The 26,702-nt window shown below is 40.9% G+C and overlaps 1 protein-coding gene and 1 long non-coding RNA gene across 6 annotated transcripts in view; one reads left to right on the forward strand and one right to left on the reverse strand.

Moving 5' to 3' along the window:
* The window catches only part of MRTFB (myocardin related transcription factor B), a 177,510-nt gene that overhangs the window by 148,118 nt on the left and 2,690 nt on the right, over nucleotides 1–26,702 (forward strand). For 4 of the 5 annotated variants that reach the window (XM_034782919.1, XM_034782918.1, XM_034782921.1 and 1 more), the window contains 8 exons: nucleotides 4,765–4,911; nucleotides 8,556–8,803; nucleotides 13,528–13,681; nucleotides 16,124–17,137; nucleotides 18,652–18,807; nucleotides 21,243–21,392; nucleotides 21,681–21,818; nucleotides 23,457–23,517. In XM_034782919.1, coding sequence (XP_034638810.1) covers nucleotides 4,765–4,911; nucleotides 8,556–8,803; nucleotides 13,528–13,681; nucleotides 16,124–17,137; nucleotides 18,652–18,807; nucleotides 21,243–21,392; nucleotides 21,681–21,818; nucleotides 23,457–23,517 — 2,068 coding nt within the window. The remainder of the gene's footprint in view (nucleotides 1–4,764; nucleotides 4,912–8,555; nucleotides 8,804–13,527; nucleotides 13,682–16,123; nucleotides 17,138–18,651; nucleotides 18,808–21,242; nucleotides 21,393–21,680; nucleotides 21,819–23,456; nucleotides 23,518–26,702) is intronic. The other variant, XM_034782920.1, reaches the window with a different exon arrangement.
* The window catches only part of LOC117883550, a 48,684-nt gene continuing 41,415 nt past the window's right edge, over nucleotides 19,434–26,702 (reverse strand). Inside the window, exon 3 of the long non-coding RNA XR_004647319.1 lies at nucleotides 19,434–21,065. This is a non-coding gene — a long non-coding RNA (uncharacterized LOC117883550). The remainder of the gene's footprint in view (nucleotides 21,066–26,702) is intronic.

Consider the following 26,702-nt stretch of genomic DNA (forward strand, 5'->3'; position numbering starts at 1 on the left):
TGACTGAACACTCTTTCTCCAGGAATATCTTGGTACCCCCTTATTTACTTTCTTTCTAGCGTTGTCTACATGGGTTGGGTCTGCTCCCAATCCTGACCGGCCTATCAGTGAGTGCAGAAGAGGCATGAGCTGATCCCACTGCATGCCTCTTCTGAATGCAAACAGCTTTGGCCCTGAAGCCCACTGAGATCTAGCTGCCATCCTGAGTGACCTCTTGTGTACCCAGTTCACTACAGGGTGCTCCAAATCTAAATGTGCACACTCTGGGTAGCTGCTGAAACAAACACAAACATTGAGTTAATTACATTTTGCCGTTCCCTGCCGTCTTTCATTGGTGTAAAACTTGATTTCCAGCACCCTATTGCTTGCACCTGCCACAGGCCAAAACTTTTGCAGCTGCTAATGTTGCTGCCCTGATCCTAGAAGAATGAGTACCAAATTTACCCGCAGTACCGCAAATCTTTTCTCAGTACTGCGCTTACTTGATGCCTTGTCAGGAAGCTGCCATCACCATGTATAAATAGCGAGCCTAGCTGCAGGCCCTGAATTTTTAGTGATGCTTTTATCGCCTTTACAGGGCACAAACGCTTTTCTGCACATTTCTTCGATGCCACATTAGCCCCTCTCCCCTTCTGGCCTATTAGGTAGTACCTTAAACACAGAAACACCAGTCCTTGCAGATAGCTGTATGTCAGTTACATTTAATGCACGCTGGGACCTGTCTGCAGCTGTTTTAGGCATCAGTTCACCCGCTCTCAAAGTGCCAGAGAAGGCAACAACAAATGCCACCTTAAATAACATGGTCTCCCTCTCAGCTGCAGCCCCAGACAGAGCCTTTGACAGCTCTGTCAGGGTTTCCAGTGTTATGAGTAACCTGTCCTCCCTCTGATGCACTAGCCAGCCAGAGATAATGGAGGGAGCCCTCCTGTGGTGGGTCACAGGCACCACATATTGTGCCATCTGGTGTGTGGGTATGGGCCACCCACAGTGTAGTCCTTCCGGTACCCTAAATTCCATGGACTCTGAAAGGCTTATAGACCCTCAGAGTCCACAGGACAACCGAGACTTCAACTAGCCTCGCAGCTGTCATGAGCCAAGGTCCCAGAATGGAGCATTGCCCGTGGATCCCTGCTGGCCAGTGGCAAGTTTCCGAAATCTGTCGTCCTGAAATTGACAGAGGATTGGCAACACCATTATCCATTTCCAGAACATGCACTGCATGAAAAAGGATGTTAAACTGCAGGCAGTGTAAAATGAAGGCTCTCACCAGCCTTGTTACCCAAGCAGTCTTTGCCAACAGTCTATTTATAATATGGACCCTGGCCACACCAGAAATCGGACTTTCTTGTTCTGAATGTTTTCTCCCCTATTGACTGCCACCAGTGTAGGAAAAATCTCAAGGAAGGTGATGTCCCTTGTAATACCCTGAGCCATCCGGCTTTCTGGCCCCCTTTGTGCACACCACTCACCTTGAAAGTAAAGTAAACCCCAAAACCGATACCTCCCAAGGTGGATTATACCTACAGTTCAGTCCTGAGCAACCAGCCCCAATGCCATATTGAAACCTCCATTTAACTCATCCAGGAATCTTTCCCACTCTTCTAAGTCTTCCTTCATTTCCCTTGTCATTCTGGTAAAGTGATGGGGTTTTCATGCTCCAGAGAAAGCAGATGCTAGATGAGCACAAAATGCCCGATGGGGAGGATCACCCTCAGGCAAGTTTAGGTGCCCTATGACCACTTATAGTTCCTTCAGAATAATTTTCTTTGTCCCTTTCAGAGCCCATATCCGTGCCCTGACCAATTCCAACTTCTCTGTAGATAACCTAGAAACCAATGAACTGAGTCCAGTTCACAGTGCCCAGGTATGTTAAACTTTGGGCAGGGCTTTCTGTATTTTCTGTGGTGAGGGGGGCCCTGAAGCATTCGACTACATTCTGAAATGCCTGAAGCACATACTGACCTGTCCTTAATCTTCCTGCACTTGAGAAGATGTTGAGATTGTGCATGAGACTGGCCTGTTTCACACAGTGCCTATCACCCACTCCAAAATAGAGCTCCATCATTTGAAAGTGGCATGTGACACGGAGTGCCCCATGGGTGTGGCTTTATCAAAATAGTAGTGGCCTTCAAACTGAAATCAAAGTAAGTTGAAGTCCCTTGGATGCATTGGAAGCAATCAGAATGCAGATTTGATGTCACATTTTGGCAACATTGCCCCAGGGCAACACTCCGTAACCATGCTACTGCAGCATCAAATGACAAGTATCTGACTGAACACAGGTAGGGGTTAATATAATCATTTTACCAATGAGCACTGGGGGTAGGACAGGTGATGGATAAGGCTGTATTCCCCCTTCGCCTTCTTCAGTACCACACTCAGGGAAGATGAGCAGTTCTGGCACTGGACTATATGGGAAGGGACCTGCCACTCTCACTGCTGCCACCTCCAAGGTGGTCTCTGCCCTATCTCTGTGCTCAAAGCCTTTAGTGGACTTCAAGTTGTCTATCCAAGAGTGGCACCTCACTCTCTCATATGGGATTTGATAATCAGCCGAAAATCCGTTCCATAAACAAGCTATGTCTTTTTTTCCCCCAGGATAGTTCAATAACAAATTCCATAGCCCTGTATCTTAATTGAGAAGGAGCCTGTTCCATTATTACTACCTCTGCCTGTAGTAACTCCTGAGGTACTGGGACCTGGAAAACCCCCTTTCCTACAACCTTGTTGGAACTGCCCTTTACCCCCGAAACAGGAGAGTGTGCTGTGCCTACAGCAGTGTTTGTACCTGCCTGGGGTGTGAAAACATTTCCCGTCATTAATGCAAAGTACACATTGGCTTTTATACCCATATTTTGAAAATGAGGTTTTGGCACTAACAACTCGCTATCTGTGAATGCCAGCTAGGCAGGGTGATAAGGAATCATACCTCCAGCCAAAAGTGCCTGGTCTGTTTTACCCCAGGGTAAATCAGGCTCCTCTTCCACCCTCTGTCTAAATTCTCTGTCATACCTTAATCATGCTACCCCACCACACGTAGCATAAGCCATCGCTATTAACTCCTCAGACTTGAAGAAGGAGAGACACCTCTTGGGGATCCCCACACAAATTATACTCACATAAATGTGGAAGGCTGCCAACTAGTTCAAGAGTTTGTCACCTTAGGTCTGCAGAGTTTGTCCTCACCTTTTTTTTTTATATGTTATTTGTCCCCTCCTCTGTCTGCTCTCCCCTGAACAGCAAGGTAAATAAATTCACAAATTCCCTTTCCAACCTTTTCTTTAAGCCCTTTAGACAGATGATTCCCGAGTAGGTGACTGGATCCCACATAACCTGTAGGGCTTTAGCTGCTGTGTCACCTGCCTATGTTTCATTAGGAATAATGCTACCTGATGCAGGGGGCAGCTCCCTAGTTGCTCGGTTTCCTTTGTGGGATATTATGCTCCCCTCCCCCAAACTTGTGAGTGTCACCTCCTCCTCTGAGAGTGACCCACACTTGTCAGGCAGGCTGCCCAACCTATGGGCCACTAATGCCAGTGATTTTACCGGTCACCCCATATCCATTGGAGTGGGTGTCCAAGGGAGGAGGGACCAGAGCTATCACCCTTGCCCCGAGTTCCAAGATTCACAGTCCTCCCCATCAGTATCCATGAGCCTCTGGGGACCCACCACCACATCCTAAGGATGCCTGTTGGACTTTCGGCAGGTTATGGGAGTGAGGCACTGGCTCACTCACCCACGCTGCGTCATCCTTGTCCATTTCAGTGAGGCTTGGACCCTCACTTTCTGCAAACACAGAGCCTGAATCTGTGACCTAGACCTCCTGTATGAGGGTTCAGGACCTCATTTGGGAGGAATGCATTCCTCTGACTCACCACCATCTGCAAAGTGAATTGTCCCTGCTGAGGTCCTGACTCCTGCCCAGCTGCTCTCCTCCTCTTGTGACTCTTCTGTCAAGTCGTTGATCCTCACTTGATCTCCCTTCCTGTGAAGACTGAGCACATCCTTCCTCCACGGGAGCTGCACTCCCAAGCCCACTATTCCCCAGCAAAGCTTCTGGAACAGTTGGCACCTGTGCTGGGCTAAATCCTGGGAGCTGGGGAATGCTGGCCAGTCAGCACCTATCTCCCCCAGCTGGCCAATGGGTGCCAGAAACTCCCGGGGGAGGAAATACCTATTGTCCCTTGGCGAGTGCCTCCCTAGGACTGCCCCTTTCACAACTGGCCCCATCAAGTTCCCACACCCGTTGATGCAGGTGGATGGCATTTTGTAGAGCCTGTCTGGGAGACAACGGCTGTGCAAAGGAAGGAAAATAATTATTTATCATGTTACAAGGAATATGAATCAGCGAACGGGATGAAACTAAGAGGGCGAAAATTTAGGCTGAATATCAGGCAAAACTTCCAGACAGTGACATTTATAGTACTGTATATAAAGGCTTGATCTTTTGCTGTTACCTTCAGTGAGAGCTGGAGAAAGTCCCAAGGCTGTAGAATATTCTCTGAAGGGAAGCAGCGGAAAATCCCATCATTAGAGATGTGTAAATCTAGACTAAGAATTCACTAAATATATAATACATCAACAATCCTGCTTTGGCTGGGGAAAGGACTAGATGGCCTAGTTAATCTTTTTCCAATATCTTTAATTCTGTGTGTGTGTGTGAATTGGTCATACTTTGTTTTATTTATTTTTTTACATGTTTTTGTGATGTGTTCTGGAAGTGTTCAGGTGCTGGATTTTAATGAATGTTTCTTTGTTTTTCAGCGGTATCTCCCATTAACCTCTGCAGTCCCTGAATTCCTAAAGCCTGCCCCCACCACTGAGCAGCACACTACACAGTCTACAACTACTACTACCACTCTGACCACAAATACTCTATCTGCAGCAAAGCCTGGGCCAACTTTGGTAAAGGTAGGTTATAATGAAGGCATTTGATATCTTTGCTTTAAATCTGCTCTCTCAAATCCTGTATATAATGAAATTGAATATATCATAGTGTTATAGTGCTTTGATCTATGTATATAAAATATCCTGCAGTGTTCAGTTGAATATACAGTGAAGTCAACTGAAAACTGGCATACTGTGTTAGATTTGCCATTCATAATTTGCAGGCTCTGCAAAATGCTTACGAGCCATCCATATATTGTAGTTGTAGATAGACCCGGCAAAATTCTGCACACTGAATCATGTCATAGGATTCATACTACGTTTGAAGTACAAAAGAAAATGCAAAACTGAGACAAAGACTGCAAGTACTTGCCAAATTGCCTTGATACTTTGTATTTTTTATTGGTGAAATTCATCCCTCCCAACACAGAGTCCACTTTTGTCTCCAGGCTTGCCTCGCTCCAGGTAACCTGGTCCTGACACTTGGCTCCAGTTACTGACTTTGGTTTTGAACCTTTTCTCTGGTGTATGGCCTCTGACACTGGTTCTGACCCTTGGTTCCGATTCCTGACTACCGACTCCTGCTCTAACCACTAGGCCCAACTCCTGGATCTGTTCTAACCATTGGGGACGACCGTCCACATCCTGGTCACTGATCATTAGTGCACATATGTCAACACAGATTTTCCCCTTTCAGAATTTTTGTGCTGTATATCTGTCTCCAGTTTTTCACTGGAAATAGCTTCTAAGAGTTCACTTAAAGAGTGCCCTGTCCAAAAGGAAGTTTTTTATTGGGGGCACAAGGACCCTCCAGTAAGGGTATAGCTGAAACAATCTGTATGTAAACCCTGCTTTTGGGATTCATAGACTTGCATGCGTTCATGTTCTCATTTATTTCTTAGTTAGTGTTCAGGCTTGAAATACAGAAAATAAACCTATTTTAAGAAGTATGAATCCAACTGCAAATAATTAAAGATGTTCAGAAATCCATCTCCTAAATTTAAATGAAAGGGGAACAGTTAGTAATACTCCCAAGTCATGTGCTCTTTGGAGCAGTCCTCCAAACCAGGCACTGATAATTACTGATTCTTTTGAACACTTTGTATACTGCATACTCCCAATTGCATCTCAACCCTGCTTGGAGACTTGGAATTTGTTTTAGTTTTCTCCTCAGAGATGAGCTTCCTTGAGGTAAAAAGAAAAATTATATCCCAGGATATCTGTGGATATGTTTTATTCCAGAATCACATTTTGCATACTGTTATGAGGAAGAAATATCAGCAAATATCTGCCTCAGCCAGGTTTGGTGCGCTGCCAACTGGATCAGTAATCTCCAAAGAAATGAAGATTAGGGCATCCCTTGCCAGCTGAGATAAAGTAATTTTATGAGGCATTTCCGTAGGATAATTGAGAAACAGCATTTCAATCAGTGGTGACAACTGTAAGTTTAGTTTGTAGTTATACTAACTAAGCACCTTAGAAACACAGTTTATGTTTATATATATATAAGGTCTGTCAATTAATCATAAGAATGGCCATACTGGGTCAGACCAAAAGTCCATCTCGCCCAGTATCCTGTCTACTGACAGTGGCCAATGCCAGGTGCCCCAGAGGGAGTGAACCCAACTGGCAATGATCAAGTGATCTCTCTTCTGCCATCCATCTCCACCCTCCAACAAACGGAGGCTAGGGGCACCCTTCCTTACCCATCCTGGCTAATATCCATTAACAGACTTAACCTCCATGAATCTATCCAGTTCTCTTTTAAACGCTGTTATAGTCCTAGCCTTCACAGCCTCCTCAGGCAAGGAGTTCCACAAGATGACTGTGCATTGTGTGAACGTCTTCAGAGAACCACTGGGAGAATCACAGTTAACTCATGCGATTAACTCAAAAAAATTAATCGCAATTAAAAAAAATTAATCACAGTTAATCGCAGTTTTAATTGCACTGTTAAACAATAGAATACCAATTGACATGTATTAAATATTTTGGATGTTTTTCTACATTTTCATATATATTGTAGTCTGTGTTGTAATTGAAATCAAAGTGTATATTATTTTATTACAAATATTTTCACTAAAAACGATAAACAAAAGAAATAGTATTTTTCAATTCACCTCATTCAAGTACTGTAGTGCAATCTCTGTCATGAAAGTGCAACTTACAAATGTAGATTTTGTTTTAAATTACATAACTGCACTTAAAAACAAAACAATGTAAAACTTCAGAGCCTACAAGTCCACTCCGTCCTACTTATTGTTCAGTCAATCGCTAAGACAAACAAGTTTGTTTACATGTACAAGAGATAATGCTGCCCTCCTTATTTACAATGGTACCAGAAAGTGAGAACAGGCATTTGCATGGCACTTTTGTAGCTGGCATTGCTACAGGTATTTACGTGCCAGATATGCTAAAAATTCATATGCCCCTTCATGCTTCGGCCACCATTCCAGAGGACATGCTTCCATGCTGATGATGCTTGTTAAAAAAAAAAAATGCGTTAATTAAATTTCTGACTGAACTCCTTGGGGGAGAATTGTATGTCCCCTGCTGTTTTACCCACATTCTGCCATATATTTCATGTTATAGCAGTCTCAGATGATGACCTAGTACATATTCATTTTAAGAACACTTTCACTGCAGATTTCACAGAACACAAAGAAGGTACCAATGTGAGATTTCTAAAGATAGCTACAGCACTTGACCCAAGGTTTAAGAATCTGAAGGTGTGGATCATGCTTTCTGAAGTCTTAAAAGAGCAACGCTCCGCTGCGGAAAATACAGAACCCAAACCACCAAAAAAGAAAATCAGCCTTCTGCTGGTGGCATCTGACTCAGAAAATTAAAATGAACATGCGTCGGTCTACACTGCTTTGGATTGTTATCAAGCAGAACCCGTCATCAGCATGGACGAATGTCCCCTGGAATGGTGGTTGAAGAATGAAGGGACATACGAATCTTTTGCACATCTGGCACATAAATATCTTGTGACCCCGTTTACAACAGTGCCATGCAAATGCCTGTTCTCACTTTCAGGTGACATTGTAAACAAGAAGCGAGCAGCGTTGTCTCCTGCAAATGTAAACGTACTTGTTTGTCTGAGCGATTGGCTGAACAAGAAGTAGGACTGAGTGGATTTGCAGGCTCAACAATTGTTTTGTTTTTGAATGCAGTTTTTTGTACATAATTTTACATTTACTATGCAGAAGAAAAATTCTGCTTTTAACCATCTTAATTTAAATGAAACAAGCACAGAAAATTTCTTTACCTTAGCAAATATTTTTTTTAATTTTCCCTTTATTTTTTTAGAAGTTTACATTTAACACAGTACTGTGCTGTACTGTGCAGTACTGTAGTGTGCTGTACAGTATTTGGGGTTCTTTTTGGTCTCTGCTGCCTGATTGAACGCTTCAGGTTCCAAATGAGGTGTGTGGTTAACTGGTCAGTTCGTAACTCTGAGGTTCTATTGTATTTTCAATTCCAAATGGCCACAAGCTGAGCTGATTACTATAGTGGACAAGAAACAGTATTTCTTGCCATCTCATTTTTCATAACCGACATGTTCCTTTATGCCTCAACTTCATTTTTCATCCAATTGCTTTGTAAAGATGTCTGTGTAATAGCTGTTTTATTTTATCATTTTTTCTAACTTTGTCTCTAAACAGCAAAGCCACCCCAAGAACCCAAACGACAAGCATCGGAGCAAGAAATGTAAAGAACCTAAGCCGAGGGTGAAGAAGTTGAAGTATCATCAATATATCCCACCTGATCAGAAAGGTGAGAAGAACGAGCCACAGATGGACTCCAATTACGCTCGTTTACTACAGCAACAGCAGCTTTTTTTGCAGCTGCAGATCCTGAGCCAACAGCAACAACACTACAACTACCAGACCATTCTACCTGCACCGCTCAAGTATGTGAAACTTTGTCCGTTTTTTTCCTTTAACGGGATCGATTTGCTTTTTTCTTAAATAAGGAAAAAATATACAGCAAATGTAGAATTTGTATTTTAAGGTTAAATTATACATGTTAGGCACCAACCCTGTATTAGGGGATGATGGTGACTTATCATGATTTGAGGTGGTTATATTTAAAGGTAGGTCAGTGCACATACCCTCTGTACTACCTATTCCTCAGTCTCCAATTCTCTGCATCTCTTAGCAGCACACATAGTGATGAGACTACAGTTTTGATTTATTGAAGGGACAGTAAAGTCTGATAAACCTATAACTGGACCTACTGGCTTAATTTTGCTCTATGGACATTGCAAGCACAGCAGCCCCTTTATTTGTCTGCTATATTTTTCTAATCAAGCATGTTATTTACATTCACAAGAATCGTGATCTCTTATGAATGCTTGTAACTTTCAACATCTTGCCTGTACACGTTATGACACAAGCAGGCAGATCAGAGACAGAACACGACCTCTATGCACATTTTGCTATTGCTATCACAGTGTTTTTGTTGCTGTTTGGGGCATTTTGGAGGGGCTGAGAGACTTTTGGATAAGAAGGAATGTTGGGCTTTGTAAGCTGCGATAGGGAGATTAAAATTTGGGCCTAAAATCCTGTCTAGGTACTTTTTACACTCCTCCCTTTCTCCCCTCACCATAGTATATGAGTGACTCACAAACATCATTAATCCCCAATATGCCCATGAGGGAGAGAATCTAATTTACAGCAATGTAGCATTCTGTTTCCAGCCTTTCTTAACAACTGATAGTAAATAACTAAAAAGTATAATCTGAGAGTAACAAATGACATTTGTATAATTGCCATGTATCCTATCTTTGGAAGTAGTGATGTGCTGTGTGATATCCGCTGCTCATTCTGTTACATGTAGAGACATCACAAAAATATTTTTATCTTGAATCAAATTGAACAAAGAAAGTGCAGGGAATTTTAATTAAAATCCATTTTAAACTGATATTAATACAGCAAGCTTAGCCCTGTATGCTGTAATAGCAGTTCGTTCTTTGAGTGCTTGCACATGTTCATTCCAATGTAGGTGTGTGCACACCCTGAGCACAGTTGCCGGAATTTTTTCCCTTAGCGCTGGTATCTGTCGGCTTGGCTCTAGTGTCTCTGGTGCCGCACGCTCATAGCGCCGGTATAAGGGGCCTTGCCATGCCCTTTCAGTTCCTTCGTACCACCCATGATGGTTGCTGGAACTTCCCTCGTTGCTCAGGTCTGGACATGATCACACAGGACCATGGCCAGCTGCTCCACCCAAACCTTAGCTCTCTTCATCTGATGGCCTGGAACCTTCATGGCTGAACCCCGAAGAACAAGCTTGCTCAGAGCAGGTTCATAGAGTCCTACTGGGCAGTAGAAAACCCTCCACTAGGGTGATGTACCTGGAAAAGTGGAAATGATTCTCCATCTGGTCTTCCCAGCATGGAGTTCTGACTATGCAGTCCTCATTGCCGCTTATTCTGGAATACCTTCTGCTTTTAAAGCAGCCAGGCATGGCCTTTTCTTCAGTCATGGTCCACCTGGTGGCCATTTCAGTCTTTCGTCCTAAGGTTGACAGTAGGTCGGTTTTCTCACATGAAATGGTAATTCGTTTTCTCAAAGGCCTGGAGAGGGTATTCCCTCAGATAAAGGAACCAATTCCTATCCTCCCCCTGGGACCTAAACCTTGTCCTGTTGAAACTAGAGACCGGCTCAGTGTTGGATCTCTCTTGGAAGGTGGCCTTTCTGGTGGCCATTACATCATTCAGGAGAGTTTCAGAGATCCACGCCCTCACCTCAGAACCCTCATATATATCTAAGGCTACGATTTTTAGTAAAAGTCATGGACCGGTCATGGGCAATAAACAAAAATTCACAGCCTGTGACCGGTCCATGACTTTTACTATAAATACCCCTGACTAAATCTTGGGGAGAGGGGTGCCAGCAGCACTAGCTGCCAGGGGCCACTGAGCAGCAGCTGCTCTGGCTGCCTGGGGGCTGCCGACAACAGCTGCTCCAGCCACCCTGGGACCGCTGGCTGCGGGGCCACCCAAATGGCTGGCTGCGGCACCGTTCCAGCAGTGGCCAGTGCGGATGGCCATGGAGCCAGTTGCTTGGGCAGCCCTGGGGTCAGCCACACTGGCTGCCTCAGAAGTCATGGAGGTCACAGAAAGTCACGGAATCCATAACTTCTGTGACCTCCAGGGCCAATATGAAGCCCTACTCGTATACAATCTTCTTCAAAGATAAAGTGCAGCTACGCATGCATCCAAAGTTCCTCATGAAAGTGGCTTCTCAATTCCACTGCAACCAATTGATTTTTCTACCACTATTCTATCCTAAGCCACACACAGATAGGGAAGAACAATGTCTGCTTTCCTTGGATGGCAGATGGCTCTGGCTTTCTATATTCAGAAGACCAAACAGTTCTGTAGATCATCGCAGTTCTTCATAGCGATAGCTAAGAGCATGAAGGGGCTCCCCATCCCTGCTCAGAGGATTTCATCTTGGATCATGCCATGTATCCGGGCATGTTATGACCTCTGGGGGGTCTCCCCTCTGCCGAACCTGACTGCTCATTCCACTTGGTCTCAGGCCCCTTTGGCAGCTTTTCTAGCTCAAGTTTCTATTCGAGATATCTGCAGTGCTGCGACCTGGTCCTCGTGCACACGTTCTCAGCATGCTATGCCATCACTCAACAAGCCAGAGATGATGCCTACTTTGGCCACACAGTGTTGCAGTCAGCTTGCCCTTAAGCTTCAAGCCCATCTCCGGTGCAACTGTTTGTGAATCACCTACATTGGAATGGATATGTGCAAGCACTCGAAGAAGAAAAAACAGTTACTAACGTTTTGTAACTGTTATTCTTCTAGATGTATTGCACTTCCATTCCAAGACCTGCCTGCTGTCCCCTCTCTTGGAGTGGTCCATGAGAAGAAACTGAAAGGGTGCGAGCTCAGCAGGGCCCCTTATTCCCACACTATGAGCGCACAGCAACAGGAGGTGTTAGAGCCGACCCAATGGGTACCACTAAAGAAAAAAATTCAGGCAACTGTGCTCAGGGCGTGCCACACCTACGTTGAAATGGACATGTGCAACACATCTAGAAGAATAACAGTTACAAAAGGTCAGTAACCGTTTTCTCTTCTTCGAGTGCTTGCACATGTCCAGTGTAACTGTTTTTTCTTACCTAGTAAGTATTATTCTACATAACACAGAGAAACATTAAAAAAAATCTTTCTAACCCCACTTTAAAAGACCCTTGTGATATTACGAGCTATACATTGTTGCTTAGAAATGCCAGTAAGGGCATAATTATACAAACCAGGAAAGAAAAGTGCAGCTGTTCAGAAAGATGAGGTGGAAGTCTGGAATTTCAGTGACTGCTAAACATATTAGGATTTTTGACACAAAGATCCACTCACTGATCTGATCTTTTTTGAAAATAACAAAATTAAAGATTAACCTACCATAATCTTTTGGATATTTATTATAAAATACTTACTCTGCCTTGTCAGCAAGGTACAATTTGCATTTGAACAATAAGTTCAAATGTCTCTAACAAAATGTGCATTTTCCTGGTATGATATTATTTATCCAGGGAAGTTGTAATCACAGATACAAAGTCAGTAAAAGGCAGGCTCTGTGGCCATATGATGTAGTTTCATTATAAAAATTTAGGAATCCATGCTTGACCAATAAATCCAACCAATTAATTAACATGAATAAGTTTTGTTTTCTGAGAATGACTGGCCAGATTTCTTGCAAAGCAAAACCAGTTTGGCAGATGAAAAAATTATGCCAAAACTTCCAATGTTATATATCTAAAGTTAGACACCTAACCCCATATTTAAGCACATAGATAAAACCTGTTTTCCCCCAAAAGAACTGAATGTGTAGTGTCCAATGAATTCACAGGGAGATGCGCATATTCAATTCCTCTGAAAATCATTCCACTCTTACTTAGGTGTCTACATATGGACTTAGGTGCTTAATTTTAGGTATCTAGTTTGAAAATGTTAGTTTTAGCTTTTGTGATAGGAAAGAGATTGAAATGTTAGTGTGCAATTCACTTAGATAAATAGGGGTGCAAACTCTTCTTCTTGGCTCCCCTATTTGTTCACAAATATCTCAAACAATTATCACACTCCAAAGGTTCTTTAATTAATTCTAAATATGTAAATCTGCATATGAAAAAAGCTTTTATAATAATGTATGTCACTCTATTTACCTAGTTTATTGCACTAGTCAGCAGAAGCTTGGTTAATTTCAATATTTCTTCCTGTGTTTTTGATATCTGATTGTGGTGTTCTTGCGTTAATAGAAAAAATAGTACAATATTTGAAACAAAGACAACTTGGGTTGTATAAATCCTGTTGTCTTTTTAGAGGCAAGATTTCCTTAATATTTTAGTAGTGTAATAAAAGTGATTAAACATAAACTTGTAATACTAACTGTACGCTACATAAAATACCAATATATTTTCCACAGCAAACTTTTCCTCTGCAAGCAATTCAAGAATCATCTAAAATATTTAATGAGTCCAGCTGTGCTAATTATGCATCTGAGGAAAAGTCAATTTTCTGCCATTAAGTGGATAAATTTTAAATTCAGTACTACCGCTTCTTAAAAGTAAATAACATAATAGCTAGCACTCATATTTTTTATGCTTTTTTACTTGCAGGTCTCTCAGTGACAAACAGAACAACAACGGGAATATACCACTGACTACTTTGAGCAACAGCACACCTACGCCAGTAGCCTGCACACCAAGACAGAACAGTAATATTCCCAGCAGAAAACCAGGACCTCTTCCTTCAAGCTTGGATGACCTGAAGGTAAACATGAAGAAGGATTTGTCTATGTGCAAATATCAGCAAAGGTTATAACTTGCAAATTGTTACTGACATTTTTATAAAAATGTTTTTGTCATTTTCATTTACTACCAACCTAGATTTTTTGCTTTTATTTAGTTTTTTCCCCCTCCAGTTTCTAAGAAGCTCCTTTCTTGTCCAGAGCATTTAATAAATTTTATCTAATCCTTACAACACTTCTCTACTTCAGATAAGAAAGGAACATAGAATAGATTATTTGCATACTTTATCTGTTCAGTATATGAAGGCTTGCCTGGGAGAATGAAAAAGAGGAAGCTGTTCAGTTGAGGTTCGGAACATTCTGCTTCGGAGCAGGGAAATCTTCAATTAGACTTAAAGTACAAAGCAAAATGGAACAGGGTTTTCTGTTTGGCATCCCAGCACCAGTCGTCTCCTTTAATATTACCAATTTCAGTAATGCTGGACTATTTGCTATCTCTGAAACGATCTGGATTGTCCATCAGTTGTATAAATGTCCATAGAGCAGCAATATCTGCTCATCATTCCCCAATCCAGGACCAAACTTTTTTCCCCACCCTATAGTGGCTATATTCTTGAAATACCTCGTGCATATTTTTCCCCCAGTTCAGGAATTTCCTTTGTCTTGGGCCATCTATATAATATTAGGGTTGATGAGTCCCCCCTTCGAGCCCTTAGTAATCTGATTCCTATACCAGCTGTCAATGAATACTGCCTTGCCTTTCTGGCTTGAAGAGTAGAGCAGATTCAGGCCCTCATGACAGATCCTCTATACAGAGTATTTCATAAAAATAGGGGCACTCTTAGATGTCACCCCAAGTTTCTACCTAAAGTTCTTTTAGATTCCATATAAACCAATCTATTCATCTCCTGGTTTTCTTTCTTAAATCTCACTCGATCCCAGGAAAGCTAAGTCTCATACACTTGATGTAGCAAGGGCATGGTCTTTTTACTGAGAACAAAATGATTCAAGAACATGCCCAAACTATTTATGGTCTTTGCTGATTGAATTGAGGGGCAAACTATCCTCACAGAAGTTATCCAAATCGGTCTCCAGCTCTATAAGCCATGTTATGAACTAGCCAGAGTAGATCCATCAAGCTACATTAGAGCGCATTGCATTAGGGCTCAGGCAGCATCTGCTGCCTGTTTGAGGAATATTCCTGTATCTGAAATATGTTGAGCAGCTACACGGGGTTCGCTGTACACATTTACAAGATGCTATTCTTTAACACAGGCTTCCAGAAATTGGAGGCAGTTTTTCTAGGGTTCTCCTGCAGTATTTTTTAAGTAGGATTCCTAGTACCCACCTCCATGCAACTAAACAACTGCTTGTTAGTCACCAAGAGAGGAACCTGTGAGCACAGTCACTCACAGAAAGAATGGTTACTTAGCTTATAGTAACTGTGGTTCTTTGAGTCGTGTTGTCCACACAGATTCCACACCCCATCGTATTTTCCTGCAAATATAGAGTTCTACTCCTATGGCATTGGTGAAGGAACTGAAGGACAGGTGGGTCTACTTTGCCCTGTATATTCTTGGTTGGGGGCACTTAGAGTGCAGGTGTGGCCCTAACAGACACTGTTAGCCAAAAGAACATGGTTTTTTGCACATGAGATATATGTGCACCAAGAGTGGAATCATGTCAACAACACATCTCAAAGAACCACAGCTACTGTAGGGTAAGTAACCATTTATTTTTAAATCAAAATTTTGATGGAAAGAATTACATAAAACACATACTGTAACTTACGCCTTCTGTCCATAGTTCACCCCCAGTGAGTATGTCAGTATACTTATTTGACTGGAAAATCCAGGCTCTCTCCACCAGAAGTTAGATAGCTAAATTGCTTATGCTTTTCATTCTTGTGAAAGAAACCCAGATGGCATATGGTAATAATTGGTCAATTTCTAACTAAAGGTGACTAATGCACTGAGTCATCCAATCCTCCTGATAAATTTCTGATACAATAGGTCCCATAATCTTGTTTCATGCTGGCATAAGAAAGTGACTCAACATGCCAAATTTTGTGTATTCAGTGCTTTAATGTGCACATTTGTCAGATACCGTAGATTTGTTTCAGAAGTTTTCAGTCCAAAATGAAGAGATGATGTACTTTCATACTTCCCAGATGAGTCTTGTTTGTGTTAAAGAAATATGCATTGTGCTTACAGTGCTATCTGAAATGTTTGTCCATTGTATAGCAATGTAATAGTATTAAAATGAATTTTTGACTTTCCACCAAAAGGAACTTGTTCATATAGATATGTTTCTTTACATAAATGTTGCTATAAAGAATCTCTTTTGCCCACAGAAGACCAGTGCATAATGATTAGTGAATATGCTGAATATGCTTTTAGCAATGCAAATAAAACAACATGCTGGTTTGGTTTGGTTTTGAATACTAAGTCTTATTTTATCCTCAGGTAGCTGAACTGAAGATGGAATTGAAATTAAGGGGATTGCCAGTGTCTGGAACTAAAACAGATCTTATTGAGCGTTTAAAACCCTACCAAGATCTTAATAATAATAATGGTGTCAATACTAATAAAGTGGTTGCAATAACCACTTCTACTGGTGTCATCAGTAACACGGGGGAGGTAACTGTGGCATTCCCTGTTACAACATTAAATAAATCAGTGGGGAGCTTCCCTTCAGAAACATCGTCTGGCTTCAAATTAGCACATACTGAAAGCATTAGCTCCCCTTTGCCCATTTCACCATCTCCTTCAGAACAATCAAGTCTGAGCACAGATGACACAAACATGACAGATACTTTCACAGAAATGATGAGCATGATGTCACCATCCCAGTTCTTAAGCACCTCACCTCTAAGAGTGACTGTGAATGAAGACAGTCTGAGTCATGCCAGTGGAAGCATTTCAAGCATGGAGCTTGATGCAGCAGAAAAGGACCGCAAGCTTCAAGAAAAAGAGAAGCAGATTGAAGAGCTCAAAAGGAAGCTGGAACAAGAACAGAAACTTGTGGAAGTGCTGAAAATGCAACTGGAGGTTGAAAAACGGGGTCAGCAGCAGCAGCAATCCCAGACTCCTGTTAACTCCGTAACTACGCTGGATCAGAAACAATTAAATGCTGCTATCAAAAATGAAAATACTCTCACTGATTGCTCTAGTCCAAGGCAACCAGTATCTGTAACCAGCCATTCTTTAGGACAGCCAGTGTCTACTGGTGGCCAGAACCTAGTTGCTAAAAAGGCTGTTGTTATCAAACAGGAGATACCTTTGGCCAAAGCTGAACCACAGAATGTAATCTCTCAATTCTATGTGAGTTCACAGAGGCAGCCACAAACTGCAGTTGTTGCCCAGCCTCAAGCTTTACTAACTACCCACGGAACAACACAGTTGTTACTCCCACTGTCTATCCAAGGACCGAATTCAGCCACTTCAGTGCAACTACCAGTGGGCAATATACAGCTACAGGTATGAAATGTTTTCTCTATCTTTAATCATTCAAATTACCCATTATGATTGTCAGCCATGCTGCTCATTTTTTATATACAGAGTAGAAAAGCGCTGTTTGTATTCTTAATAATTGTAAAAATATTGACTTTTTTCATGATTGCATTAGACTTGAGTAGAAACTATCAAGAGCCAATTGTTTCAGTTAGCTTCTTTTCCCATACTCAGGCATTTCCTAGATGAGTCCTTTTTGCATTCTAGCAAAAATATTTTGAAACATTTCCTTGACAATTATTCTTCCAAGGATTAAGCCTACTAGCCCAAGAGGCAAGTACCTGCAGTCCTCTATCCCTTTCCACATGCACTCCCTCCTGCCCCCCATAAATCAACTCTGACTTTCCACCACCACACAAGTCATCAGTTCTTCCCTCAAACATAAAATCAGTTCTGATGCTCATCCCTCAGATAAAATGAATTCTCACACCCACTTATCTTCCAATTAATCAATTAATTAAATCAATTAATTCTGGCCTCAACAACCACATATCTCCCACATGCTGGGATCTCCCCTGCCAGTGTAGCTTGGGAAGCCCTATCTCCTTGCTTGGAACCTCTGCTACCTTCCTGGATATGCAAATAGCTCTTCTGCACATGGGCCACTCTGCTCCTTGCTCCCCTAACCTTCAGGTAAAGCAGGAGATCCAGCCCCTTTGCTCCAGCAACCCCACTCTACACAATATAAATCAGTTAGGTGATTCTAGTGCAACTGATCTCCATGACATTCTGTACTACTGAAATGTGAATGGAAACTTTGGAGTCTCCTTGATCTCCTTTCATTCAGATTTTGTAGTAGTGACATCACTTAGTTTTAGTAGGCTACCAAGCTAAGACGAAAAAAACCTGATGACTTAAAAGTATCCCCTATCATACCTGCATGCAGTGATGGTGCACTATGTTTAGGAAATAGAGACTGCCCAGATTCTGCTGGGGGAGAATTAGCTTTGGCATAGTAAAGTTCTTAATGTTTTGGGGTTGTTTTTTTGGAGGGAGGGAAGGGATTTACATTACCATACATTTGAGGTTCAAGGAACAGGTGTATAGAAAGGGGTTTCTCAGTTGTGTACAAATATTTTACTATATATTCATGTGCTATTGCTGTTTCATTTGCTGTCTGTCTCAACAAGAATGTGGTGGAGTTTTTCCAGACTGTACAGAAAGTATCCTATTCAGTTTTTCTGATCTATACTGGATCAGAACATATAACTCCAAATGCTGTTGTTTGCAAAATGCGTATTGGGACTTTTCTCCCAAGTCCAACTGTGTGTTTTCCCATCGACTTCTATTTTACTTTTACATACTCAAATATTGGGCTGTAAATGGAATCTGTGGAATCAGAAAGTGAAACAATATTCAAACAATGTGACTTCTTGACTGATTGTAAATTACCACAACTGAGGATTATTGATTATGCCATAACTATACTGTAAATAGCTAAAAATGTTAAATGTCATTGTGTAAATTTCATTTGTCTTTAGGCTCAGTCACAAGCAGGAATTCAGGCTTCATCACAAGTATCTGCGCCTGTTTCATCTTCTGGTCTAGTTCAGACAGCACCACAGATTCATGGTCCACCATCAAAACAAAATACCGTCACCCAGTATGTGCTCAGTCAGGCCCAACAAATCAGAAAGGTTTGTGACTACTGATGAGATATAAATGTGAAATTATTGTATACTGTAATTTGAGGCATTTCTGTTACCATTTGCTACATGGGTAACCTATGTGCTCTATTAGGACATGTTGTCAGATGCTACCGGTGTGGTGCTCTGCTTTCTCCTATGTTGATATCACTCGGCTGCGTGCGTGTGTTCCCTCGGTGTGCTGTCCCAGCTCTGCGCAGATAGCTGACCCAGCAGACCCGAAGAGAACCCCCAATGAGCACAGAGTCTAGTAAGATGCAAAGTCACGTTGACCAGGTTTATTGCGACCTCGGACACAGTTGCAGTTCCCCGTAGATTACTTAGTCTACCGGGCATACTACGAGAAAGTGCCTCTTGGCAATGGACCAGGCTCAGTCAGTGGCGGGACTTTCCACTGCTCCCTCGGCCGGACAAAGACACCACCCCAGGGATACATTCTTATACACAGGTACAAACAAGTTACACATCACTCCTGACGTATTGAGGTGCAATCCCTCTATGCAGCAAGGTACAACCCCTCTACGTCGTAAGGTGCCGCCTCTCTCTCACCTTGTACAGATTGGTTCGATCAAAACAACTCTTTCCATCATTTTACCCTTTTGCCCCTGTCATTGGGATGGGTCAGCCTGTTCCTTCTTATGTGTGGAATGTACAAGTATTGGAGTTTTCTGATATTTAGTGTTCAGTACTTTTTAGGTATGTATCTTTTTGCAGCATCAGCCCTTTCCTTGCCAGCTTCTGTGAGCAGGGCCTGCCTCTGGCTCACAGCTTAACTTTGCTTTATGTTAGCAAAGTCTTGACCATTACTTTAGTTCAGGCCTTAGGCCTCATACCAGGCCTCTGATACCAAGGTTTATATCTCAGGGCCTCCTCTTACTACAGGACATATTATCCTTTCTAAGGTAGACAACCTGGTTTACTGGATACTATACGGTGGACCAGAAAGAATGATTCTGTAGCCCGGTGGTTAGGGTGCCCATCTGGAAAACCTAGGTTCCAGGCCCTGCTCCAATGAATATTAAGTATTTTATACAAAGTGAAACAGCTTCTACGGGGGAGATTGAGAGAGATCTGTCTCAGAGTACCCTATACTCTGGTGGTTAGGGCACTCACCTTAGAGCCAGGAAACCCTGTTTCAAATCAGTGTGTGGGGATTTGTACCAAAGTCTCCCACATACCCAGTGAGTGCTCTAACCACTGGGCTGTAGAACATAGAAGGGATGAATTTCCTCATTTTTTTTGGTGAGAAAGGCACCTAAGCCGGATCTGGCCTAACTCCAGGGATGGATTCAGGGCTGTGAATGCAGAGTGGAGGGAAGTACCTCCCTGCAGTCCACAATTAGGTGCCCAATTCCCTTTAAGGGCCAAAACTTAGACCACACCCCTTTCTGACATTTTTTGTGCCTACTTTAGGCAGCTTCCTGCTCAGCATGCTGGCTTGTGTGAATCCTGTTCTTTGGTACGTAACTTGGGTCTGTAGATTCCACTACACCCCAGGATGCCTACGTTTTAGGGATTGCACTGCTGAGTCTAAGTCACCTTTCTGGACCTAGCTGTTAACTGCTCTGTGCACCATATTTTCCCTATGTGAAAAAATGGGGCTGATGGACCTTAAACTTTAATAAGGTAGGTATCATGAAAGAAAACTACTATATTAGTACTAGCTGTTGTATTTCTTTGTTATTAAGCATGTGTTATTGTATTGATGGGAAAAAATGTTGTTCCCATTTTTCCATTTATTTCTTTAGATTGTGCTCAAATACCAGCTAACCTACTCAAATAAGGACTTTTTATCTTAAAGGGGCAGATGTTACTGTCTTTATGTAGTTTTGATAATCCAGATTTACAAAAGGGCATGTATTTTAGATATGCACTAGGAATTTATATCATCTTTTTCTAAGAACTAGTTTGAAATTAAATCAGGCCAGAAATTAGTACAATTGTGCTTTATTGGTTGGCCAGTAGGTGGAGATGTTGTTATTTTAAATTGTTTCATGCCTCAAACGTGCCAGAAACCATGTTCCTCTCAGTACAACACTGATAGGTCATGTGCTTCCTGGAAAATCAGAGAGGAAAGCAGTTTAGATTTTTAAGTATAATCATCAGCAAAAGCTATTTTCCAGACTCTTCAATCAGACTGAAGCAGTATTATAAATTTCAGGTGAGTGAAGGCTCAACATTGCACAGTGATAGTCTCTCTTCAGGAACAGCAGTGGTGACAGTTGCTCCAGACTCTTCTGCCTGATCCACTGAAAAATACAGACAATTATTGTAGTTATAGAAAAAACACTTTCCCAGGTAGAAGTTAAGCAAACAAATACATAAGTAAGAAAGCATAATTGCTTTTACTTTCCCTAATGATTTTAATGTCATTTAACCATCATTGTGAATATAAAAATTTTTGATAAAATATTAATCCTTTACAGGTTTTCCCATCTAATACATCAAATACAGTATTTCCCTATCAAAATCCACCTGTTACAACACTACAGCAGCCTTTTATCAATAAGGCATTAAACACTAGCCTTGATGCTGGGAAGAACCAGGTTCCCTCAGTGCAAAATGGACCCAGTAAGGTAAGATTTGCTCACTTCTCCACAAGATTGGTGCTACATTTTTTATTAAGAAAATGTAAGCATGAGGAATTAGTGTTGGGTGTATATGAATATTTTACATACAGAATACATACAATATCTAATCTAGCTGTAAAAAATAACTGATAGTGTGTGATTACTTTTAACTAGATAGTTATCTGACTTGAGAACTAGGGTAAATCTAATATTTATATAGCTGATCCCCTTAAGAATAGTTTACATTACCAATATGGTACACTTGTTTGTTCATTATGCTGTTGTTTCACACAGCCTGACTCACCACCTGAGTCCCAGCCATATATCATACAACACTCTCTATTCAGCAATCCAGTAGCCAAGACAAAAGACCCTCCACGTTATGAAGAGGCCATAAAACAGACCCGCAACATGCAGGCATGTCAGCGAGAGGTAGGTTAAATAAGAGAAAATAACTATCAGATAATTTTTTCTCTTTTTACATAGAATTATTAGAATCAGTGTCAATGTGTTGGTCCGAGTGCTAGGATTTTCCTGCATGCACTCCATTGCTTAGACCAGGGTCTCAAACTCAATTTACCTTAGGGCCAGTGGCAGTCCTCAAATCCTCTCAGCAGGCCAATAATGTCACTGCAGATGGTGTTCAGAAAAGAAAAAGTTTCTATTGTATTTTTTATTTTGAATTTCTTAGCAATAATAAAACTGTCATACAACTTTATACAGTTCTTCGCCTGCCAGAGAGTTTTTAGTGTTTGCCAGACACCTGGCAACGCTTCAGTTCTGTCAGTTTGTTGATGTTTGGCCTCAGTGGCTGAGCAGTTGAAACCTTCAGGATTGCAACAAGGTGTGCATCAGATAGTTGTGTTCAGTATTTTGACTTGTTAATAGTCATTGTGGAAAAAAGTGATGCTGACTCTGCCCAGTGACTAGTGATGGTATCTCTGTCCCTCTCCCCCAGCCAATGGGAGCTGCGGGGTGGGGGAGGAGCTTCTACAGCAGACATTGCCAGCAGCGTGTCTGCCTGCGTCTCTTCTCCGCAGGCTGCAGTGGGCAGGTTCTCTGGCTTCAGATGGCCCGGGGGTCGGGACTTTGAGACCCCTGGCTTAGACCTACCCTATTGACATTTGGATATGTATAGTGATCTTTTACTCCAAGAGCTCTGGTTTTTCATGATTCTGTTAACTGAATTTATCCTTTAGATAAAATTATTTCAGATCTACAAAATATTGGTTGTTTGTTTATTAGCTGTATAGAAATTATTAATATTGTGATATTATCAAATCTGACACCTTGTTACCAATCTAGTAATAATTACCCTTCAAATGACATTGCATGTCTTCAGCTCTTTAAAGAGTTTGTCTGACCCATAATACCTTGAAAATGGTTAAGCTGTATTTGATAAGTGTACGATTTATTATTTTTCCATTGTTTGTATTTGTGTAAAATTTTTCAACAACATTTAGAAGGTACATTAGCAGGATCACTCAAAAAGATCCCCTAATTTTAATGAGTGTTGTCAGTACTATTATGAGGCATATTGGAGGGTGAGCCTTAAAGTGTCACCATGACATCATTCATGTTGGCAATGAGGAGACTTCAAGACAGTTGCAAGGCAAGATGCTCATTTGCTTTATTTGTATTTCATTGTAATAATTTCTTTAGAACATTATTTAAAAAAAAATGTGTAACCAGTAGCCCACCCACTAGTCTTGGCTGGTGCTTACGTGGTAGAAGAAGCCACTGTTTAAAAAGCTATTAAATACATCAACATTACTTACATTATTTTTAAAAAAATATTTCTCCTCGCCTTTCAGCATTTTCCTGATTTGCCTTATGCTAATCCCCTCAGTGACAAAACTGTAACACATATGACAACCCCCATCTAATATCATTCAAAGTATTATTTAAAAGCATGGCATTACTCCATCTTTTATTGGTGAGGCTAAAGTCATTTAAAAAAAAAATCTAGAGCTATAAGCCAAGCTAATGTTAATAGTGTTATTGAGGGAAGCTGGCATCAGTCACATCTTATATTAAGGTCTGCATGACAAGAAATTCTCTCTCTTACAGATTTCAAATGCACACAGTCAGCAGATGGATGATCTCTTTGATATCCTCATTAAGAGTGGAGGTAAGTCAGATTAACACTATGTGTAATGTATAGACAAAACTATTAAAAAAACTGACAGAAATTCGAACAAGAAATTAAGATGCGACGGGAAGAAAGGAGTAAGGAAGAAAACAGGGCCACTACAGCAGAGGAGTCTCCTCTGCTGGAACAAGTGGCTATTTAGGTACCAACCATGACATTTATTATTCCTCTTCAATTCTCTAAGAACACTGTACCTAAATGCAAAGTATTTCAAAGGCCAAAGTTCTACTACCAGTGAGGAAAATAATCATTGACCCCTATGACCCAAGCTGACTGCTGCTGTAGAAGGCTGTCAATTGTTATACATCAGCTTTAGACCGTGACAAAAATATCTTAGTAGAGAGTATACAAGTAGTTCTACATTTTAACTAGACAACTATTTATCAAGGTTTCAGCTGTAATTTTGAGGCAAGTAAAACATTCATTTCAGGGGTATGTGGGAAGTAAACTACTTATGGTTCTGATCCAGTTCAGACTATAGGGGTAATTAAAATCTGCTTTCTGTAGATTTATATAGATTAAATTTTGAAAAAAGTGCTTTGTATTTAACACAAGAATTAAAATATTTTAATCCGATTACAGTATCTAAACTGAATCAGGATACGATTCTCTGTTATTTCAATAAAGCTCTTCAATGTCCAGCTGTTCATAAAGCAGCCCCAACAGGGAAAGATGAACAATTGATGTCTTACCAAGGTATTCTAGGGTACTCATCACTATGGTGTCTTGAGTTTACTAGCAGGTTCCAGCTATATTGAAGGACGATGCTATATCCAGAGTCTTACAAACACATACTTATGTAAATTTAATATATTCCTCATCTGCCATTCTAGAAAATGTTTCCTCCCCATTTCTCTAGAACAGTGTTTCTCAATGACTGGTCCATGGACTGGCGCCAGTCCCTGGTATCAAAAAGGTTGTGAAACACTGCTCTAGAAGACTGGCCATTCTGCTCATGCTGCACAGTCTTTTTCTGGGCTCTTTCACATACCTCTCATGACTCCATGCAGCCCTAATCTTAGAATGTGAGCCAGCCTGGAGAACCACTTCAGTCACTCGCTGGGTAATTTATTTAAGTGGTAAAAGCTCTTAGTTGCTTCCCCTTTCTAACAGGGTTCAATAATAATCTCCAGGGTCAGTATCCTTCATGTGGTTCTAGTTCTGCCGCTATAGCTCTTGCGTATTACTGACTATCACATCAAGCCAATTATGGTTGCAGAGTTTTTGCATCTGCCACCTGAGAAAAACCTGCACTCTAATTCTCACCATTCATTATGTCTGCTAACAGTAGTATAGCATAGTGTTTGGTAGAATGGAAGAAAAGGAGACAGACAAAGGAAAACTTCCAAGATAATCTGGAAAAGACAATATATACAGAATAAAGCGTGTTTCCATTGACATTTTCTATTGTAATGTACAAAATTAACACATTAAAACCTAACCATCAAAGAAACTATTGGGGGAAATAGGCATAAAATGTGCACGCACACATATATTAGTTAATGGCTAACGTCCTGTCCCATTTAATCAAGTAAATTAAAATGTGACATAATTAATCTTCCAGTCAGCATTTAAACTAAGATTAAAGATCAGAAAGCAACTCTGAACAAAAGAATTTTGCAAACTAGCATTGGCATAAAAACATACATAAAATTCATTGTATGCAGATAAATGGTTAATAAACTGAGAAGAAAATCTTCTGATAGCAAGCAATCAATAGTGTAATGTTGAGTGTTGCTTCCATAAGGAATTGATGAGTGCCAAGATAAAAAAAAAACTGATTGTTCGTTAGTAGCTGGAATTTCAACTATATCCTAAAAATCTACAGGATTTCTGCTAGTCAAAATTAACTGAAGAGTTTTAAGAATAAGTAAGAATTGAATTACACAATGCAGGGATTGTATAATCTGAAAGCAAAATAGCTGCCTTTATAGACTAACCACAATATAAGACCTTTGTAATGACCAACTGAGACTATTACACAAAAATTCAAACATCTTAATACAGAACAATCAAGCTTTGTTTAATGTGCACAAATAGTTCTAATGCTCCCCAAAAATCTTCATGATAATGGTTCTATGCTTCTCACTTCCAAATGATAATGTAAAGTTATAGGAAATGGTAAAGAACACATTATTATGCTTACTCAGATATATACAAACATCTGTAGCAGAGGGTGAAGAAATTATGGTTTGATCAGTAAGAGTCATTTGCCAATTCCTGTAAGTTTTGCAAAAAAATTAAGCAAAAATACTGTGGCAGATATTTTCCATCTTCTTATTAAAAAGGAAAGGCCCCCATTCCTGGGCTATTGCCCTAACCTAAATGAGCTTTGCACTAAAAACCTTTGCCAGAATAATGTTGGCTAAGGATGTGTTTTAAACATTTTTTTATACCAACAGAAGCCCTCTTGCAGATGCAGTTATGCTGGCAAAAAAGCGCTTTTGCTGACATAGATAAGGCCCTACTTGAATTGCGGTTGAGTTGCAGACAAGCAATAACAGACCTTATTATTATGGGCGTCCGGGGCTCCTATTGTTAGCCTTGCACACGGCAGGGCACCTGCTGTCAAAATTGCAGTGGAAGCCTAATATTGCGGAATCTGCAATATCACAAATTAAGCTGGGCCTTAAATATAGCTTATTTTGTATGAACTATACCAGCAAAAGCACATTTTTGCCATTAGAAGCTGTCTCTCTACTAGGAAGGTTTACTAGAACAGCTATACCAGCAAACCTTTTTAGTGAAGACTAGACACGAGAAAACTGTGTGGATTGGTAGACAAAAAAGCTTTTCATTGTCTTCACTTAAAGTTTTATGCACAAAAACTGTTTGTGAACTCTGTTCTGTTAATAAATGTACAACAGAGGAATGATCTTGCAACTAGTTCCATTGACTTTACTGGGGCTATTTGATTAAGAGCAGCAGGGTTGAAGTTTAGAAAGAGCTACTAAACAAGGCATAAGAAAATATAGGCATACTTAACTTGTAAGGTTAAGTAAATTGTTCCGTTAGCCTCCTCAAGGACTTGTGCAGTTACTGCTTAAGTAGAAATGTCCTTTTAATAAGAACAACACTACGTGAGCTCTTGTTCTAAGGTAATATTTGGTACTAAATTAGTGAAACAGCTGTATAACTGTGGTAAAATACACTTGGACATAGCA

This window comes from Trachemys scripta, chromosome 10, assembly GCF_013100865.1.
Source record: "Trachemys scripta elegans isolate TJP31775 chromosome 10, CAS_Tse_1.0, whole genome shotgun sequence".
NCBI lineage: Eukaryota > Metazoa > Chordata > Testudines > Emydidae > Trachemys > Trachemys scripta.